The 20395-nt window shown below is 59.1% G+C and overlaps 1 protein-coding gene across 2 annotated transcripts in view; it reads right to left on the minus strand.

Annotated features, from left to right (window-relative positions):
- NFATC1 (nuclear factor of activated T cells 1) overlaps positions 1-20395 on the minus strand; it is a 57111-nt gene that overhangs the window by 32913 nt on the left and 3803 nt on the right. The window contains exons 1-2 of one of the 2 annotated variants that reach the window (XM_043443711.1): positions 19366-19749; positions 9867-10938 (exon numbers count right to left, since the gene is read on the minus strand). In XM_043443711.1, coding sequence (XP_043299646.1) covers positions 9867-10938; positions 19366-19456 — 1163 coding nt within the window. In that variant the 5' untranslated portion in view covers positions 19457-19749. Of the gene's footprint in view, positions 1-9866; positions 10939-19365; positions 19750-20395 lie in introns of those variants that run through there. The other variant, XM_043443710.1, reaches the window with a different exon arrangement.

Consider the following 20395-nt stretch of genomic DNA (forward strand, 5'->3'; position numbering starts at 1 on the left):
CCTGAGAAGTGGGCAGGCTGGTTCCCATTTCCCCCGCCCACAAGCCAGCTGTGAGCAGACCTGACACATGGTGGGTGTCTGATACGGCGAGGGGTTTGCAGCAACCTCGCCCAGCCCCGTGCCCGTGATCCACAGCAACCAAGACCTGCAGAGCCAAGGGAGCAGCAGGCAGGTTTGCGAGAGGAGCGGGGAGAGCGCCGGGCCACAGAACCTCCAGTCCCCCAGGGCAGTGGTACCAGGCCCACGTGAGGGGACCACATCTCCGTTTAGAATGTCCAGTGTACTAATCTATTCCCTTATACATACTGTCCATCTAAGTGAAAAGACGGTCCTTTGCTGTAAATAGAAGAAAAAGAGGCAAAAATAAGTAGAAGTTAGGTTCATCTGACTCCCAGGAAATTAAAACAGAAAGAGACTGAGAGACAGAAAGAGAAGTGGGGAACGAGGATCGGAAGATCTGCTCCTCACCGTCCATAGAGGGCAAGGTCTCAGAGCCGCTCGGCGCTTGAGTACGGCCGAAAACAGAGTTGGGGAGTAACCTGCTCCTGAGTCACTGACAGAGCCAGCAACATGGCTGCACGCAGTTTAAAGTTAGAATGGCTCACAAAATAAATACTGTCACCACAGACAATTAAAATTATTGTTTGAGGTTGGAAATTTTCAGCATGAATCTGGCAGCTCCACAAAAATGTAAATGTACCTCTGATTCAGAGAAAAGGCCTCAACCTGGAAGAAACGTTCCAAGACGCGCCTGCCACGCCATCCTGACCCCTCGCGGCTCTGCCGCTAGAGTACCTTCCTCGGGTAACCCTGACCTGGAGCGGAGCCCCCATGGGACCCCGAACACCTGGAGGTTCTCTCGTGCGGCAGCCCCGGCTGCTGAGCACAACGGATGATGTCAAACTCACCTCCAGCTTCATCTGATTTCTTAAAAGGTCACACTCAATGCAACGAAGAAAATGGTTAAATTCACGTCTGACCCCCAGCTGACCCAGCTGACCCGTGCAAACAGGAGCTGTCTTACTTTCTCCACACACACAGATGTACATGTGTTACAATCAACCAGAGACACCACCTCCACGACTGGCTGCGCATCTCTAAGCATTTCTACATAAAAGGGATGTTGTTTTGTTCAGTTGTCAAGTTGTGTCTGACTCTGAGACCCCATGGATTGCAGCACACCAGGCCTCCCTGTCCCTCACCATCTCCCACATTTTGCCCGAGTTCATGTCCACTGAATCAGTGATGTCATCCAACCACCTCATCCTCTTAAAAAAAAGCCAGGGTATCACATCTATTTTATTTTGTTGATATATCCCTTTTATATCTTTTTGCATTTTTATACAGACATAAAAGGGCTTCCCAGGTGGCTCAGATGGTAAAGAATCCGCCTGTGATGCAGGAGACTTGGGTTCCATCCCTGGGTCAGGAAGATCCCCTGGAAGAGGGCATGGCAACCCACTCTGGTATTCTTGCCTGGAGAATCCCACGGGCAGAGGAGCCTGGCAGGCTACAGTCCATGGAGTCGCAAGAGTCAGACAGGACTGAGCGACTAAACCCCCACCACTATTGACACCAGAGAGGTGAACGTCCAGTGTGAGACCCTGGCGGCCTTGCTGCCATGTCCCTGGCACAGACCCACAGCCTCTGTCACAGCACGAACCCTCAGGGCTCCTGACGCCTCCTGGGGGTCTGGCCCCCTGCACGGGGCCTGCTGGCTGTAATCTGGGCCAAGCCTCATAGAGAAGGGCACTCGAGGCAGCGTCTTCTTGCAACACTAATGGGCACCACAGAGGTGGTGACATAAACACCTGAACCCCCAGTGGTAACATCCACCAAAGTGTCCGGGCTTCCAGGTGTCCCCTGATGTCTGATATGCATCTGACTACAGGCAACGAGGGACTCCAGGCCCAGGATTGGGACCTGCCGAGCCCCTCCAACTGAGCGCGGGGGCGGGGGGAACAATGGCTGAGGTACCTGAGCAGACCAGGAGGCGTGGAGCCAGACTCTGACAGCCTCAGGGAAACCACGGGTCAGGGGGTCTGAACACTCACTGGGTGACACGGAGGGGTTATTTGAATCACACGTTAGTGACTAGTGTGATGTCTACTGGTGCCACAATTCGCGTCTAAACCTGAGCCCCCGTCTCTGGAAGACGCGCGCTGAACATTACTGGAAAGGTCACACAAGGTCTGGTAACGGGCGTGGGTGGGGGCAGGCAGGGGGGACCCCAAGCTCCTCCGTCCGTCAGCGGTGGGTGTGGGCACCACGACTAGTCTCCGACATGGCACAAACTGAAAGAGCAAATCTACGAAACACACACTCGAGTTTCCACGGTGATCTTCCAGGCTGGAACCGGCAGGCACTCACGTTCCTTTTGGTTTACTAACATTAACAAATATGCCGCAGGAAACACTATTAGCTGTAAACCCCCCAAGCCACCCACTTTTCCACCTTCCTGCTCTTACCCTGTGAGCTCGGTGACTATTCCCTCGTCTGGCTTCACCTGAGCCTGGGCCCCCTGAACCTTCTCCCACGGAAAGGCCACGTCCACCCACGACAGGACGGTCCACACTAAATGGCTGTGCACGTGCCCCACGCCAGGGCCATGGACGAGCCTCAGGGAGCCCTGTGCTGTGACGTTCTCCTTCCGTGTAGACCCCTGGGGCTGGAGGGGGCTGCTCTTCCAGTCCTTTCAATGTTGAATTTTTGAGAGCTAAAGCCCATATGAACCTACCACTTAGAAGAAAACTGCAAAGGTTTTAGAACTCAGCTGTTTCTAAAAGAGGTGAAGATACAAACTCTGAACTTGGCAGGGTTCAAGTCTACCCGAAGGGGACCAGACCTGGAGGGGAAGGCCGTCACCCCAAGCTTGAAAGAAACGCGCTTTCCCAGGGTTGCAGCCAAGGGAAGGGCCGCTTGACTTACTTGCTTTGATTTTACTTTTTCCCTTTAATTTTAAAAAAGGTCACGGGCTCAGTTCCCAGCTATTTAATGAAGCAGAGTCTCTGGGCTCCCAGACCGCTCTGGGCCGAGGCTGGGCCGGGACCACACACCTCGCCGGAGGCCCACCCCGCCCCCCACCCCCGGCAGGCAAGAAAGCGGCTCCCACTGAGGTCAGCTTCCTGGAGGGCAGCGGGGCAAGGCTGACCTCTCCATGGTGACCCTCAGTGGTTCTTGGGGCCCAGGGAACCGCCCTCAGGGAGGGGCTGGGGGTCAACCACGGGAAGGCCCAAGTCCAGGGCCGGCCAGGCTCTTCTGATGGGCCTGGAAGGAATGCAATGGGGGCTGTTCAGACAGGAGCTCTCACCCGGGTCGCAGGACGCTGTGGGCTGCCACCCCCAACTGTCGGGACGGCCTCCTCTGCACTGAGGGGACTTAGGGACAGGACTGGCTGAGGGGGCTGGCGGCCTAGAGGAGGCTAGAGAGGGGCTTTTACCAGGGTATCGGTGGGTGGATGGGGGCCGAGGGCCAGAGCTGGGCAGTAACGTACAAGGGGGCCAGTTGGGGGGGAAGAGACCCACTCATCCCCTGCCTGTTCTTGGGGTGCCACACACAGAGCACCCCCACCCTGAGATTTTGTGGCCAGTGACCTGTCCTGAGGCCCAGGGTCCCTGGGGAAGCTCTGCCCAGGTCACACGGGCCTGAACCCCTCCTGAGCGCCACCTCGGTCCCCAGAATGGGGGCTCAGATGAGGTCAAGCCCCTGGGGGGTGCTGGCAGGGGGAGGCCACCTGCTCATCCTCCCACACCCCCAGGGGCTCCGTCCATGGGCCCAGGCCTGCTCAGAAACTTGAGTTCAGTCACAGAGCTGGAACTTTCAGAGCAAGAATAGCGAGGCCACCACCTTGGATTCAGGAATTTCACAAAACTCTGTTGCTTTCAGGGGTTCCACCAACCGAGGTGTAGAGAATTCCAAGTTGCAGGGACTTTCTTCCAGCTTTCTGGAAAACCCCGTTATCCTTACTCTGCACTGCCTCCCCAGCCCCCCAAACCCAGGTCTATCTCACGTGGGCCTCTCAGGCCCTGCCCCGCAGGCTCGATCCCGACAGTTCTGGCCACCCTGCGAACGGATGCTTAAACCTCTGCACAGCCTGAGCAGGGCCATCCACCTCGACGGGCCGTGGAAACGGTGTGGCCGGAGTGACCAGGGCACCATGGCTGAGTGCGCCGGGGCAAGGTGCAGCGCTAACCAGCGCTTCCGTGTGCCCGTGGCAGGGTGGGGTGCCTGCTGGGCACTCAGCCCACTGACCAGACCTGGACGCAAAGCCTCTGGGCAGTTACTTTCTTCACCAAAAACCAGCTCAAGGCTGGGCGTGAAGCCCCAGCTTCCAGGAGGTTATTTTAGAAGCATTTATTCAAAACCCCATCACGACACATACATTTTTTGCTCATGAACCCAAGAAACAGTTGTCAATGAAGGCCCATTAATATCTACAGTCTTAAATGTGACTAAGTTTCACCCTCTGTGGGACAGGCCCCGTATCTCCCTGGCCGCCTAACCCAGGTGCACTGCAGGTGCCTGGGGCCCCGACGAGCGCCCCGCACTCTCCTCGGAGGAAAACGTCTGGACAGAAAGAGTTCTGTTTTGTCTGTGGTCACTGGTGCATGCTGTCACTGGACACTTCCTCCCGGTCAGGCTCCTACCAGTTTGGGAAACTCAAGACTGGAGATCCCCGAGTGTGGCCCAGTCCTGCACGCATGCCACGGCCAGCCAGGTCCGAGCAAGAACAGGCTGGGAGCTGTCCAGTCTCAAAAGCAAAACTTTTTGAGCACTTGTATTATCCACAAAATCAACCAGCACGGATCTCAAAGCTTGACTTGAAAATCAGTGTATAAAGCCACAAAGACTCAAACTGTTTGATCCGCTCCAGGAATGCAAAAGTCCTTGAGATCCTTGTTCTCCTTTTCATAGCTAATAATACCAGACATTCACAAGTCAAGTTGCTCAGTCGTGTCTGACTCTTTGTGACCCCATGGACTGTAGCCCACCAGGCTCCTCCATCCATGGGATTCTCCAGGCAAGAATACTGGAGTGGGTTACCATTTCCTTCTCCAGGGGATCTTCTTGACTCAGGGATCAAACCCAGGTCTCCCGCATTGTAGGCAGACACTTTACCGTCTGATCCACCAGGGAAGTCCAAACATTCACAGGATAACATCAAATAAAGCAACCGGGGGCTTCCCTGGTGGTCCAGTGATACAGAATCCACTGTGCAACGTAGGAGACATAGGTTCGATCCCTGATCCAAGAAGATCCCACGTACCACGGAGCAGCTGAGCCCGTGCAGCATAACTACTGCGCCTGCGCGCCTGGAGCCTTGCTGTGCCACGAGAAGCCAGAGAGCCCAATGAGACAGGGGCCCCCGCTCGCCACAACTAGAGAAAGCCCGTGCACAGGAACAAAGGCCCAGCACGGCCAAAACACAAAATAAATAAATCTTTGAAAAAAAAATGAAAAGAGCAAGCAGGCCCACATCCTCCACCTGCATCTCGAGGAAAGACCAAAAGGTGGAGAGAAGCCTCTGCCGCAAACCTGCAGATCTCAGCTGAACCCTCGAGGCTATGCCTTCCTGCCGGAAGTCAGCGCTCAGGGCGCTGTGTCCAGGGTCCACGGTGGACTCTGAGGAGCCAGAGAGAGCCTCCTCCATGAGAAGCCAGGTGCTGGGCCTCTGAGATCATCTACTCCTGCAGCGAGCGAGCACGATCTGCAGAAACTCGCAGCCCAGGCCCAACCCTGGCCACCAAGTTCACCTGCAGACGCCTCTGCACAGCTGAGGCCATGGTCAACCTCTGACCTCCTGAGGCCTAAGTCTGCCGGGGTCCCACGTCCCTGAGCAGCCGCCAACACCTTGGGAGCAGGACATGGACTTTGTAGAGAGGTCCCAACCCCCGACACCGCCACAGCCCCCAATCTAGTAGGCAAACACATCACGACTCCTGGGAGCAGGGGCCCAGCCAGGGGTCCACCAATCATGGCTTGAGTCCAGCCCCACCTGTTACCAGAGGGGCTGAACACTGGCCCGGGTACTGGGCCCCCCGGTCCTGTAAGTGCTTGGGGGACGTATGGAGACCACTCCACTCACCGGCTTCTTTCTAAAGCTTACTATCAGTGGCTTCATTTTACTGGAAGAAGGGTGTAAATTTTTTTTGTCCCTGCCTCACATGGGATCTTAGATTCTGCACCAGAGATTGAACCCGTGGCCCCTGCAGTGGAAGTGCCAAGTCTTAACCAGGCGACTCGCCAGGCGAGTCCCTGCTGAGCTTCCTTTTGTGACCTCCAGATGACCAACTCCTCGGCCAGGTCAGAAAAGGAAAAATAACCCAGAAGCAATGTGTCCTAGACCTTGGGTGGGCTGGCCCGATGCAAACTGCCCGAGTGCAGACGGCTGGGGCCAGGGCGGTCATTCCGGTGGAATGATGTGCAGTCGGATTTGTTACCAGCATACAGTTTTATTTAATCTTATCCCAAATTAGAATACACTCTGAAATATTCAGATAACTTAAAGATGCAGTCAATCAGCTGTAGCTTCATCAGGCTTCTGGGAGCTAAGACCTGGGTGCGGCACGAAGGTCATGGATGTCATTAAAGTCATCAATTGTACCCAAAACCGAGAAGAAACCATGTCTGAAACACACTGACTGGGAGGCACAACCCTTGGGTCGCTGAACCCAGAACAAGCAGAGGCATCATCACGCGCCCTCGCCCTCAGGAAGTCAATCCTGCAGTGGGGACTCTCCTGGGTCCAGTGGTTATGACTCCGCACTTCCACAGCCAGGGGCTCGGGGCTGGTCCAGGAACTAAGACACCCCAAGCCTCGGGACACGGCTAACAAAGAAATAAGTCAGTAATGCTCAGATCACAACAAAGTTTCATCTGCAGGGATTTAATTCGATGCTGCTGCTGTCAGAAATAGCGGGTCTCAAAACGCTCTGCCTTCCCAGACCAGCTCCTTCCAGTCTTTTCCTCATGTAACCCTGCCCCTTGAAGTCACAACCAGAGATTGTGCTGGGCACAGAGACAGCACTGAGACCTCAGAAATCGGGACTCTCCACCAGCCCATTCCAAAGGGCGAACAAGCTCCCTGAATGCATGCAGCGAGCCCTGGGTAAGGATGACGCCCTCACGGGGCAGGAGCTCCAGAGCATTTGCTTGCACCAACAGAGGCTTACGCTTGAGTGCCTCCGGGACAATGACGGCCCCTGGAAGCCACCAGCGGGAGTCAGTCCACGGCCATCTCTGCCCTCTCCGCCACGGCCAGGGGCAGCGTCACTGTCAGCGCCGTGGGCGGACCTGCTTATTCTCAACCGAGGATAGGAGAGGGGAGCCCTCTCTGGAAAGGCCCCCCATGGCCTGGCTAACCAATCAGACAGACAGGCTTCAGACGGGTCACCTGCGACTCCTCTGCATCTCTCAAGCTTCAGGAGCAGAGCACCATTCTGTCCAACAACACTGTTGATTCCACAAACACGACTCCTTCTGTGGCAGAAACTGGGAATCATCTTTGACCCCGTGGGCCTATCGGGAGGCTCCACGCAGAACAGAAGGCCGTGCGTGCTGGAGGCAGTGATCCCATGGACCCCACGTTCCTCGGGAAGAGACCCACGCTGCACACATTTCGTTAAAAAGTTCCCCTCGCTGGCAGGATAGACGTGGATGTGCCCAGAGGGACTGTCTGCTCCCACGGGGGCAGCGATGATCTGTCCTGATAAACCGCCCATCCCAGACCTTGGAGCCTGTCACCACCAGGCGCCTGGCCGTACAGCCCGAGACCCGCTGACACCGGGTGCCGCCCCCTCCCTGCACCAGTCCCTGGGCACGCACGGCAACGTCCGAGGGCAGGAAGTGTGGTCACTACCCCCCAGGGCAATGGCACGACCTCTCCCTTCTCCAGCTGGCCCCTGGCGCCCGTGGACAGGATAACACAGAAAACATCGCCAGGGACCAGGAAACATATTTTGATGTGGAACCAAAACAGTGGGAAAAGTTGACTTCAAGCCTGGGAGGAAATGTGGGGCTTGTTGGCGTGAGCTCACAGGAGCTCTGGGGGCCGGCACCCAAGGGGGCCTGGACCGGGAGACAGAGCAGGGTACTTGCCCGCGGAGCTGTCACCAAGACCCCCGAGCAGAGACGAGGCAGCACTGGTGCTTTCCATCGCTGACAACCCCTCAGAACCATGCGTGTTCCCACGGGCATCCCACCACCGGGGCTCGGGAAAGCTGCCCCGTCCACCTGGGGTCTCAGGCCGAGCCGCTCCCCCCAGAGGCTCCAGGGTGGAGTCCTAAGCTGGGACAGTAGAAGACCCCCACGCCTGCAGGCTCAGTCTTTACAGGGGCCGCCAAGTTAGGGCGAGCACCCGGAGCGGTCCTGTCCAATGACCACAAAAGGAGCTAAACACCTGGACCGTGGGCTCCAAGTCCCAGACCGCAAGGAAGGCACGTCTGCTGTTTAAACCGCCCCATCAGTGGGGCTGGGTCCCAGCAGCTCCTGGAGATATGGGATCACGGTCTCCTCACAAACCCTTAGGACCTTCACGCCAATGTCACCATGCTAGTTCACTGAAGCCTCGTTCTAAACTGGAGAAGGATGCTTTGATATATTCTTTTTTTATTTAAATAATAATTATAAGGAGAGCATGAATAAAAATTCTTACATTTTAAAATGCCTCCAAATGGATTTTTTTAAACTCCCACATTCATGAATGAAATCCAGGTTCTGAGATACACCTGACAGTAACGTAACTTTGGAAACGCCAGCTTTTTCAACTTTATGTGGATGCATCCTGAAGCCGGTCAAGACCCATCACGGCCCCCTTGCCCCCTGGCTCTCGACTGCTACCCACTCCAGCGGAAAGGAAGTGTTCAGCTTTAGAAACTCACCCTTCACACCGCTTCTTTGCCACAAGCTTCTGTAAAGGTTTGGCACCGAGAACTAAACTGTCCACTTACAGCTCTGACTACATCTTTAGTTTAGAAAAAAGGGGGGTTCTGAACAGAACACAGAAAGCTCTGTAACAAGTAACACCCTGATTCACTCTCCTCAAGGTCTGGACAGGACGGCTGGAAGCCACAAGGCCCAACACACAGTCCTGCCTCCAGAACCAAACAGGAGAAGCAACAAGCCTGCAACACCCGAATCCACAGGCAGAAGCTTCCTCCCGGGAGGAGGCTACAGCCCTCAGCAGAGCATCGGCCTCCAGGGAGGGCCTGTGCGCATGGCCGACACCTGACCAAAGTCCTGGGGCAGAAAGCACTCGACTAGGGGTCATTAGTGGTCCACCTGCTGGGAAAGCTGTTTAGTTAAAAATAAAAACCCCGGGCTGAGTGAATGGACCCAACGGAGCAGCAGCAGCAGCCCCAACACTGTTAAAAAGAAAAATCAACAGCCCAAAACATGGCTTGGAGGAGCTGGGGCTCCTGCCAGGCGGCGGTCTCTGAGGAGGGGGATGTGTTGCTCCCAAGTCAGCAGGGCTGGTGCGGGCGCAGGCGGGCTGCTCCGGGGAATTGTGAGCAGGGCCCCATCTGCACCGACCGTGCAGTGACAGCAATTAGGTGTAAGCAGGGGAGGCGAAAACACAGACGGGAGCTGCGCCTGGCTTTACAGAGAGCAAAACAAAAACGAAGCCCGAGTGTTTGTAAACCCCAAGACGGCTGAGAATGTGCCCAAAGGTCCCCCTAGCACCGGAGAACACGGCCTCGTCTGGACACTGGCCTTTAAGGAAGGAGAGAACGTGTGAAGACGAGGTCTCTGGCCCTCAGCCAACGTGACCAGGTCCTGAGAAAGGGAGATTCAGACACAGACACAGGCTGGAGAAGGCAGAGGGATGCCGGGAGGCTGCAGCCCTGCCTGCACACCCGCCCGCTCACCTGGTGTAGGATGCAGGGGACCGTGGCCGGGCCCACGGGTACGGGTGCTGCGGCACTGACAGGTACTGGTCGCAGAAGGCGCCCTTGCGGATGTGCTGGAAGGCCGCGAACTCCTCGGGCTGGAAGTCAGGCGTGGGCGGCGTGGCCCCCAGGTCCTCGCCCGCCGGCTCCACCTTGAGCGCCACCGCGGGCGAGTGGTCCAGCGTGGTCTTGCGGGCCTTGAGCGGGACGCCATCACCCAGGTCCAGGCTGCCGTCGGTGCTCAGGGCGTTGATGGCGGCCACGATGGCGGAGCTGGTGTACTGCGTGGTGTTACCCAGCCACGTGTCATCGGTCACGCTGACCCGCGGCGAGCCCTGCGGGGACGGCGTGGGCGACGGGTGCGGGGAGCAGGACAGCTGCCGGCCGTTGAGCCCATACTTGCGCTTGTTGCAGGGGGATGAGGGCCTGGATGTGTGGGCCCCCAGCCAGCTCTCCTCAGTGACGCTGGTGCGGGGGGAGGTGGAGGGCGAGTGCCGCGGGGACCCGAGCAGGCCGCAGGCCCCCAAGCCACGGGGGAAGCCCTCCTCGGGGTCTGTGGTCTTGGGGGACACGCAGGGGGACTGCCAGGGGGACGTCTGTGGGGACGCGTATGGGTACGAGAAGCTGGACTCGTAGGACGAGGCCTCGGAGTTGCAGCTGCGGGAGGACAGGCTGCTGGCGGGGCTCAGGCAGGAGGGGTCGCGGTAGGCCTCCAGGCTGGGCAGGTTCAGCGTGGCGGTGGACGGGGACCGCTTGGGGAGCACATCCTCCACGTCCACCTCATGCAGGAATGAGCTGCTGTTGTGCTGCAGCCCCAGGTAGGAGGTGATCTCGATGCGCGGGCTCTCAAGGGCCGGCGCCCCGTTGGGCCCGACGCCGCCCGACGACAGGATGCAGACGGAGGGCCCGCTGTCCACCGCCCCTCCGTAGCCCACGGCGGAGCCGCCCGCGGCCGCGCTCTGCAGGTTGTGGCATGGAGCAGGCAGCGAGGGATGCACTGCAGAGAGGGGCAGGCCCACACCCAGGCCAGGGGCGGTGTAGCTGTAGTGCTCTGGAGGGAAGAGGGAGATGGTGAGGGCCTGGACCGGGGGTCAGGGGCCCACCCCCAGGCCCCCACCCCCGACCCCGACCCAGCAGGCCACTGAGACAGGCCCCCCACCCCCGACCCCGCAGGGCACTGGGACGGGCCCCCCACCCCTGACCCCAACCCCTGACCCCGCAGGGCACTGGGACGTGCCCCCCACCCCCGACCCCAGCCCCTGACCCTGCAGGCCACTGAGACGGGCCCCCCTACCCGCGACCCCAACCCCTGACCCCGCAGGGCACTGGGAAGGGCCCCCACCCGCAACCCCGACCCCGTAGGCCGCGGAGACAACCCTGCTGCTCATCCGCCCTGGCCTCACCCTCAGGCCTCCCTCCGGATCTCTCCACTCCTGGTCTCACACTTGGTCACGCACACGCTGGGGCTTCCATCTGCCCACACGTCCTTCCTGAAGAGCCGCACACTGGGCCCCCTTTTTTGTGCTTCTTCTACTCGAACACTGCCTCCCCCAACCACCCTATCCCAATCCCAACCCTCCAGCCCGACACGCATGTCACCCTCCCCCACTTTATTTTCCCTCCATAACGTTGATCATCCATCATATCTCCCACCAGAGGAAACCACGGGTCTCAGGGTGGGGGCATCAGAGCCACCCCAGCGCGCCCCGTGGTCCACTCCTGTTTCCAGTCCAAATGGTGCTGATTTGATCAATTCAATGAACAGATGGACGGGGTTTAGACCCAGAGTGTCAGACCCTGTAACAGACTGATCACCAGAGACAAAGACAGCTGAGGTGAGGGCACAGACTCGGGGGTCTCTCACACAACCTCTGATAGTGACTCGGGGCCCAAGAACCTGTTCAAAAGAAAAGCGAAGTGTAGGGGTATCGATGCACAGCCATAATTTAGATCTTTACGGGCTAATTATAACCTCAGTAAAATATGTGTAAAAAAATCATTACTAGTGTAATTAGTCACTTTTAGCAGCAAAGCCACACGCCTGGACTTCCGATTTGAACAGACGGTTCATAACTGCTGCTTCCTCGTGACCGCAGCCTGGAGCCAAGTCTCCCAAGGTCTCTGAATAATGGAGCCACCTGAGGAAACCCTACACCACCTCCCGGGCCCAGCACACCGGCCCAGAGATGCTTCAGCCAGCCTCCAGGCTTCTGAACCTGCCTGGACAGACCCCAGAGCTCAGGGACCTCGAAGTGCAGGCTCAAACACCACAGATTTACCAATGGCATCGGGTCCAGCTCCCCAAATTGGGGGAGATCTATTTCCATCCTCGCTTATCTCAGGAGTCTGCGACCACCCTCTGGTAACCCAGGCCCTTACCATCCTTGCTAGTGAGGAGCTCCGGCTTTTACACTCTGAAATACCGTCCCATCAAACCCTGTTCTCAGCTGCCCCCCAAGAGGGGGGCAGGCCCCGCCCCGCCCCCGGGCCTCGCAGGCAGGCTGTCTTTCGAGGAGAAGGCGTCCAGATGCTCAGAGTCGCTGCCGGAATCTAAATGGCCCCAGAGCGAGGCTGAGCAGGACGAGAACGGGGAAACTGCAGCTGAGGGAATCGAAGCTCCGGGGGGGAGGAGGTGGGGGGTAAGCGGATCTGCAGACACCATCCCCCACCCTGTCGTCCCCATCCCAACCTGCCCCCACGCTCCCAAGGGGGACGGAGGGACCCTCCCGGGGCTGACAGGCGAAGCTGCCCTCAACTCCTCACACCAACACCCGCAGGCTCACCGACACTTCAACACAAAAACCATGGTGAGCCTCAGATTGCCATCTTTGTAAAAACCTCCAGGAAGTTAACAACCCTACAAAGGCATGTCCAGAAGAGACGGTCAAGACTTCTGAGAAGCAGCTGGCCCGTGGGCTGCAGGTCAGGCCACTGAGGCCCTGGATGAGCCTGCCCACCCCGCAGGGAGCCCTCAGGACAGGTGTGGAGGCACCCACCTCAGCCTGGGTCGGCGGAGGCCCTGGACACATAGGGGCTGGGGCAGCAGGTAGGGCGTCTCCCATAGGAGGCCCCGGGGCCCCTTCGAGGGTCGACCCTCAGGGCAGGACCGACTGGACAGTGGCGTCAGCCAGAATCCTCACTGCCGCAGGAGCCTAAGCACGGCTCTGTGCTCCTTCCCAAAGGCGTCCAGCAGATGCGCCCGCAGGACCAAGGGCCCCTCCGGCCACAGCAGTGCACTCTGTATGGACGTCCCAGCCACATGCAGACCTCCCGCTCGGAGGATCCCCTTCACCATGGCCCAGATCTCCAGACCATTCTGACCAGAGCTGCTCATTCAGAAAACAAACAACTGTTCCCAGCGCTGGTGAGGCTTCAGGTAAGAAGTCAGACGTCGACCAGGCCAACCGAAAGCAGGCCGGCCGGCCGGGTTGGAGTGTCCAGCAGCACCACCTGGACTGTGAGACGTGATGAGGACTGTGATCGACGAGCAGAACAGCAACAGATTGTGCTATCCGTGCACATGGCAGGGATTTCTCAGCAAGGGGCTGTGCCGTGTTCAGCGTGTCCCCAGACCACCGGTGAGTTACAGAGGCAGCGCGGGGGTCAGCGAGGACCGGCCTCCTCCCAGGCGGGTCCTCTGGACCACCGGTGCAGCACCTGGCTCCATCTCAGGGGTGGGGTTGCCCACCCTGGCCCCTGCTCCCCGCCCACAGCCCACATACAGGCCCCTCCGCCAGCGTGGTGGTCACACTGTGCCCTGAAGCAGAGGAACAGGCCAGCCTGGCCCAGCACCTGTGGGGGCCCCTCCCCGGGGGCAGCAGCTGCTAGGCGAGTGCGCTCCAGTGCCTCCGTGACGTCCGTCCTGGAGGCGGCCCTGTCCAGGTGGCCGGGACACCACTCGGGCCCCCAGGTAGACGCAGCCCCCAGGCCTAGCTGCCCCAGGAGGAGACACTGTGCGGCAAACCCGACCCCTCGCTCCGGGGCCACTGTGGCTCACCGCGCTCTCCTCTGTGTGCAGCACACTGACCGTAGCACTCAGCGAAGGGACTTCACTTCCAAGACAAGCTGCCAGCTCCAGGAGGGGAGCCCAAGCAGGAGGCTGACGGGAAGTGCACACAGCGCGCAAACTAGGCGCAGCGGGCTGGCAGGCCACCCCCAGCTCCTGGAGCCCACGGGGCCTTGACAGGGTCTAGAGAACAGATCCCACGCATCCTGCTCAGCCAAACAATATGATGCAAATCTGTCATTTATTTTAGGACTTACAGCTGATCTGACCCCTGAACTACCATTTGTTGGCAGGAAGGTAATTTTAGGAATTAGAAGAAAAATCCTGCAGTTAGCAGAACAAGTCCTGGCCCCACCACCACCTGCCCACAGGACTCTACCACGGCCCGTGGCCCGAGGGGGCGACTGGCGCAAGGGTCAGACCCCCAGACCTCCCAGGAGTGCCACTGTTTAACCCAGGTCTGTCGAGAGCCACAGCTCAATGAGGAAAAGACAGGCATGAGCCTTTACTAGAACACAAACAAGACCCCCTACGCATGAGTTTTCCTTAATTAAATAAATTATGAGGAGAAACCCCTAAGTGCCTGAACTTTGTTCTGAGCTCAGCCAGAATCTGGGATGAAGACCTCCCTTGCAGGACGAAACGCCCACAGGTCGCTGCCAGCCCGCCCAGGCCTGCCTGCCCTGGGGGGCACCTCCCTGCTTCCCCACCCCACTTCCACCCAATTTGGGCTTATTTCGCACCTGAACCGTATTCAAATCTGAGTTCTTTAACTATTCAAAGGGATTACATTTACATGGGATGAAAATATTTTCAGTGACTTTCTTAAAATCCTGAGATGCCCAGGCTGATTCACGTCACGTCAGGCGGCACCGAAAGGCTCAGCACCCACGACACACACTTTCTGCCGCTGCCTCTGGAGCCTGGCTGCCCGCCAAGGAGGGTCATTAACTCACAGCGCAGGAGTCTAGGCGAATACCAGGGAGAGCCTGTTCAAAAAGCCTTAACGTAACGGACATTCATGAAACTGTGTCTCATCTCTGAAGACAGCCACAGCCCCGCCTCCAGAGTGCCGACCCCGTCCTCTTGGGGAACACAGAGCTGGATGCCAGCGTGGACCCAGGGGACAATGCATGGCTCCCGGTCCGTCCAGCGCCCACGGCGAACTCCACCCGCAGCACGTCCAACAGGCCAGCATGGGCAGGAGTGTTTCCTCTTATTCTGAAAAACCACTGATTCTAGAACCATTCAATCGTGCTAGGTCTGAACAACCGGTACTCTGCCTGCAGTGCAGGAGACCCTGGTTCAATCCCTGGGTCGGGAACATCCCCTGGAGAGAGAACGGCAACCCACGCCAGGATTCTTGCCTGGAGAATCCCATGGACAGAGGAGCCTGGCCAGCTACTATCCATGGGGTCGCAGAGTCAGACACGACTGAGCAACTAACACTTCACTGAATGATCACCAAGAAAGGTTGTCTGGTGTCCCTCCACTATGGCCAACTGCACCCCGGCAGGCTCCTGACTGCTCGGACCCTCCCTGCCAGTGAGGTCAGGACCCCTCACCCTTCCCGGGGAGCGGCAGGGACGAGGACGCACGGCCGGCCGCACCCCCCCCACACCCACCACAGCTGCATCTTCACGCACCTCACTCCTGTCGGTCACAGACCCTGAGAGGGAACGCGACACGCGACTTCTGTTTTTCATTTTAAGGAACATCCCCTTCAGCATTTGCTGGGGTTGAACCGCAGGACACGAAGCTAGAAATAGAACTGGAAGCAGCCTGGCAGCCAGGCCTGGCCTCCCCACGCCTTGCCAGGTCTCCTCTCCCGGGTGGCGGGTGTGGCCCCACAGGGCTAGATTAGAGCTTCGCAGGTAGTGGAGACAAAACAAAGCAAAACAAAGCCACTCCTCGCCAGGACCTTTCTGTGAGGAGCCGCTGACTGAGCAGGGGCGGCCAGGCCCGCGGGTGACAGACACACAGCTTTGAGGGCCAGTCAGCCACCTGCAAGGCAGATGTTTCAAGAGGCAGAGCAGCCGGCTGCCTCGACCTCCCGAGGCCCACGGCTCCGAAGCCCAGCCTCGCACCTCAGGTCTTCCCGCTCCAGGCCCCACGTCGAAGGGGCCAAGACATCCCCAGGCCGACTCGCCCCGGCCGCTTCCTCCGACAAACTCCACGGAGGAGTAAAACATCCTCCGGACAAAGACCCCAGTGGTGGAGTGTCTCTGGAGGTCTGAGCAAACCGAGGCCATGGGCCCGCCGGCTGGAGGCGCAGGCGCGGCGCTAGGCCTGTGGCCCCGGGTCGGCCGGCACGCTGGGTTCTGGGCCCAAAGCCCGGCGGGCCCCAAGCAAGCAGGACACGTGGGCCTCTGGGGCCTCCACGCCACCACCGTCACTGAGGAGGGCACTGACAATAAAAAGTCCAAGTCTTCCTTTTCTCAGGAAACGTCCCCTTTCACGCAAGAACCGTGGCCCCCACTGCACAGCAGCAGTCAGGGCAGCGAGGGACCCGCCCCCAGGCCGCCAGGAGGCCCCGCCCATTTCCTCCTGAGTTGCCACGGTGACAGCCCCAGCTGGGCGGCCAAAATAACTTAGAAAACAGGAGCCCGGGGCGGGAAGCAGGGCCACGCCCGCCCGGCCCACAGCAGAGCAGCTATTTCCTGAGACCCAGAGGGAAGCAGCAGCAGGAAGCCCCTCCAGGAGGGAAGCCCCCAGCCAGCCTCCTCCCCAGAGGGGCCAGGGCAGCCCCTGTTGGGCAAACAACACCCTGCCCAGACCAGGGCGGGTTATTTTTAAAACTCTGCTTGCTTTCTTCCAACAAATGGTGACTATCTGCACCTGCCAAGCTCTCTGCACAGAAAGAACCCCAGCACCCACGGCCCCCTCGAACGCGGGGGTTCTTGTTCTCTAGAGCAAGAGGTGGCGTGATCGACAGGTGACAGGTGAGAAGATGCCACCCTCACTCAGAATGATGAGGGCGAGGGGCCCTGTGGTCAGGGCTGGCCGAGTCCTTTTGAGAAAGTGCCCATTTTGGGTTGAGTATAATAACTTCCCAAGCTCTGTCACCTTGCTTCACAATCAACCTCAGAATTGGTCAGTCTTTCACTTATTTCTATCCAAGTTCATCCCAGAAATAACATGAAGTCATTTGTCACCCATTAAGAGCTGAAGAATTTAATATAACAATGTAACCATTAACTTAATAATTGCAATGTAATGTTAGTAATTAATAAGAGCAAGAAGAATGTACTTTATTCATAACTTCTGAAACTTAGAAGCAACCAAGATGTCCTTCGGTAAGTGAATGGATCAACTGTGATCCATCCAGACAAGAGATACTACTCAGCACTAGACTTATCAAGTCAGGAAGAGGCCTGGAGGAGACACAAGTTGAGTGTCACTCAGTGAAAGGAGCCAATCTGAAAAGGCCGCACCCTCTGCGTCCAGCGTCCCAACTGTAGGATGCTCTGGAAAAACTAGGGACACAGTGACCAAGTCAGTGGTTGGGGGCCAGGGAGGGAGGATGAACGGGGGCGGGGCAGTGAAAGTGCTCTGAAGGACTTCTCTATGGTGGACACATGTCGTTACACATTCATCCACACCCACAGGATTAAACACCCAGAGGGAACACTATGTAATCTACAGACTTTGGGTGATGGCGTGTCCATGTAGGTTCACTGACTGTAACAAACATCCCATCTAGGGGGGAATGTCAATAGTGGGGGGGCTGTGCCTGTGGGTGCAGGGGGTACACAGGAAATCTCCATACCTTCCTCTCAATTCTGCTGTAAACCGGCTCTAAAATAATCGTAATAAAAAGTAGCGTCTCTCACATAAATAGATAAAAAGGGATGCTTTCTTCTAACGCCATGACAAGGTGAAGGCACCACCTCTTCTCTGCCCAGACCTCTCTCCAGCTGCCTGATGCCCCTCCACCAAGGCCCGGTGAATGCTGGGCCCCAAGTGCTGGTATCCTGGAGGCCTTCCTGCAGGAGGCTTTCTTGGGACTGTGGTCCCTGGAGGCTGGGGTGGGTGGCGGTATACATTTGGCAACGATGCTGAAAGAGCACCTTGAGAATGTTGCTCAACTTGCTGTCAGGGGAGCAGACATGCACAGAGACTGAGGGGGCAGCGGGGCCTTCCCCCCACTGTAGGGGACTCCCAAGCCCAGGCCTCTGCTCTGACCAGGTTAGCCTTCTGGGGCGGCAGAGCCTGAGGACACAGGATGTGCGTGGCACTCCGTCCTCACCCGGTTTTCACACCCTGGAGCAGTCAGGGGAGCAGTTCACACATCAGGCCTCTCGTCAAATACATCTGCTAAGAAGACTGGAAAGAGAGCTGGATACCGAGGGAGAAAGTCTGCTAGTGGAAACAGCCCAGACGGCCCAGCCAGAACCTGAGTACAGAAGGCCTGAGGGGCCCGCTTCTCCACCTCGAGCCTCACATCTGTTCAGAAGGCTGCCACGCTCTCCCACCCCCGCCTGCCTTGGCTCCCGCCCACCCAGAGGCCTGGGGACCCCCAGCCCAGGAAGAGGAAAAGGGAGGCCATCCAGGGAGGACTGATTCAGGCCACCTTGGCCTGGTTGGAACATTCGTGTTTTTAAAAAACGAGGAGGACGCTGCAGTTTTAAAAGAGGGGTGGTGAATGATACGGAAAATATTATACAGTCATTGCAGAGCTGGGCGCCCAACAGTGCCAAGCTGCTGGGCTCAGCTTCACCACTTCCCCGCCACGTGGGCAGGGCCAGAGAGAGTGTCCTGAAGACAAACAAGAAAGGAGGCCGACAGGGGACACAAGAGACAGGTGGGGGACCAGGCTGCAGGGAGGGGCTCCGGGCTCCCTCCACTTGGGGCGGCCTCCAGCTCAGGCCGTCTTCCTGCAAAACTGGGTGACTGCTCAACGTCTCATTCCTATTGGAGAGTACGCACCCGTCCCGGGGGCTGGAGGGTTCCTGCATCAGCTGCTTGTTTAAGTAGAACCTTTAGTTTTGACAGAGAAGAGAAAATGAAAGAAAGAAAAGGCCGGGGAACTTGGTGGTCGCAGGGCCTGAAGGCTGGTTCCCCTGGGACTTTTCTTGGCCAGGCGGGAGGTTTTAGCCTTGAGGGCACAAGGAGCCTGGAGGGCAGAGGTAGGGGCTCCAGGCCCCTGCCCTGCGGGACGTCCAAGTCCAGGGCCTGACTCCCTGTCCCCTGGCAGGAGCAGCACCCACCGCGCCCTAAAGAGGAGGCCCCTCCACGGGACGGCGCCTGGAGCCTAGCGCATTTGGCTGGGTGACCCTATGACCCCAGAGGGCCTCCCCCGCCGCCCCGCTCTCCCCTCAGTTTGACCTGTTTTCTGCCCTGGCGCCGCGGAGGGTGGGACGGAGGCCGGGGGGCCCCACGGGCAGAGGGGCTGGAGCCAGGCGCGCCTCCAGACAGGGCCCCTCCCGACCCGGATCCGCCGCCCGCCCCTGCGCCCAGCCGCGCACCCACCTGCGGGGGCCGCGACGGCGCCCTCGTCGCTCTGGTTAAACTCGAAGAGGAAGTCAAAGTCGAACTCCTGGTCCTCCTCCAGCCCCGTCATGTTGGGTCGGGGGTCAGAGGGCCAGGGCCGGAGTCGGGGTTCGAGGACAGGGGTCCAGGGTGGGGGTCGGGGCTCGGGGTCCGAGTCCTAGGTCAGGGGTCCGAGGTCAGGGTCGGTATCAGATTCGGGGTCTGGGGTCGAGGCTGGGTCGGGCTCCTAGGGTCAGGCTGGGGTCCGGGATCGGGGTCTAGAGTCGGGGTCCCGGGCCGAGCTCCGCGATCGGGCGCGGGCCGCGGGCACCTGTGGTCGCGCCGCCGGGGCTCGGCTGCGCCCGAGCTCAGCCGCGCGTCCTCGGTAACGTGACTCCCGCGCCCCTCCCCCCGGCCCTCCCCCGCCGTGCCCCTCCCCCCGCTGTTTCCGGGTTTACATAAACAAGCGGCTCGCCGGCCGCCGGCTTCCGAGTTTTAAATAAACTCTCCCCGCGAGCCGGAGCGCACGCCTTTCACTGGTGTCCCGGCTCCCCGAGCCCCCACCCGTGCCCGGGGGCCCCCCAGGAAGCTCTCGGGGTCGGCCCCCCTGCGCGAGGGAGATCCCCGAGTGCCACCAGGGTCCGCGCTCGGGGGGTGCACTGGTGCCGGAGAGGGGGCACACGGGGGCTCCGGCCACCTCGGTCCGCCCGAGAACCCATGCGGCGGGTGCCAAGTGGACAGAAGCTGGGGGTGCGGACGGGACCAGGCGGTGGACCCCCGCCCACCCGCAGCCTCGCTCGGGGAGGCGGGCGCAGCGAGCGGCAACGGCGGTTCCACCGGGGAGGGGCGCAGAGTCCGGGACGCGCGGCCCTGACCACAACGGCTCAGCTGAGCGGCCGAAGGAACCTCCGGGCGGCCGCCGGCCCCTAGGATGGGGAGCCCCCACCTCCGTCCTGCCGGAGCCCCGCAGGCCGGGCCGGCTCAGAACCCCTGGGTGGCAGGGCCGGCTTCTAGAGGAGCAGCTTCTTCC

This window comes from Cervus canadensis, chromosome 23, assembly GCF_019320065.1.
Source record: "Cervus canadensis isolate Bull #8, Minnesota chromosome 23, ASM1932006v1, whole genome shotgun sequence".
NCBI classification, from domain to species: domain Eukaryota; kingdom Metazoa; phylum Chordata; class Mammalia; order Artiodactyla; family Cervidae; genus Cervus; species Cervus canadensis.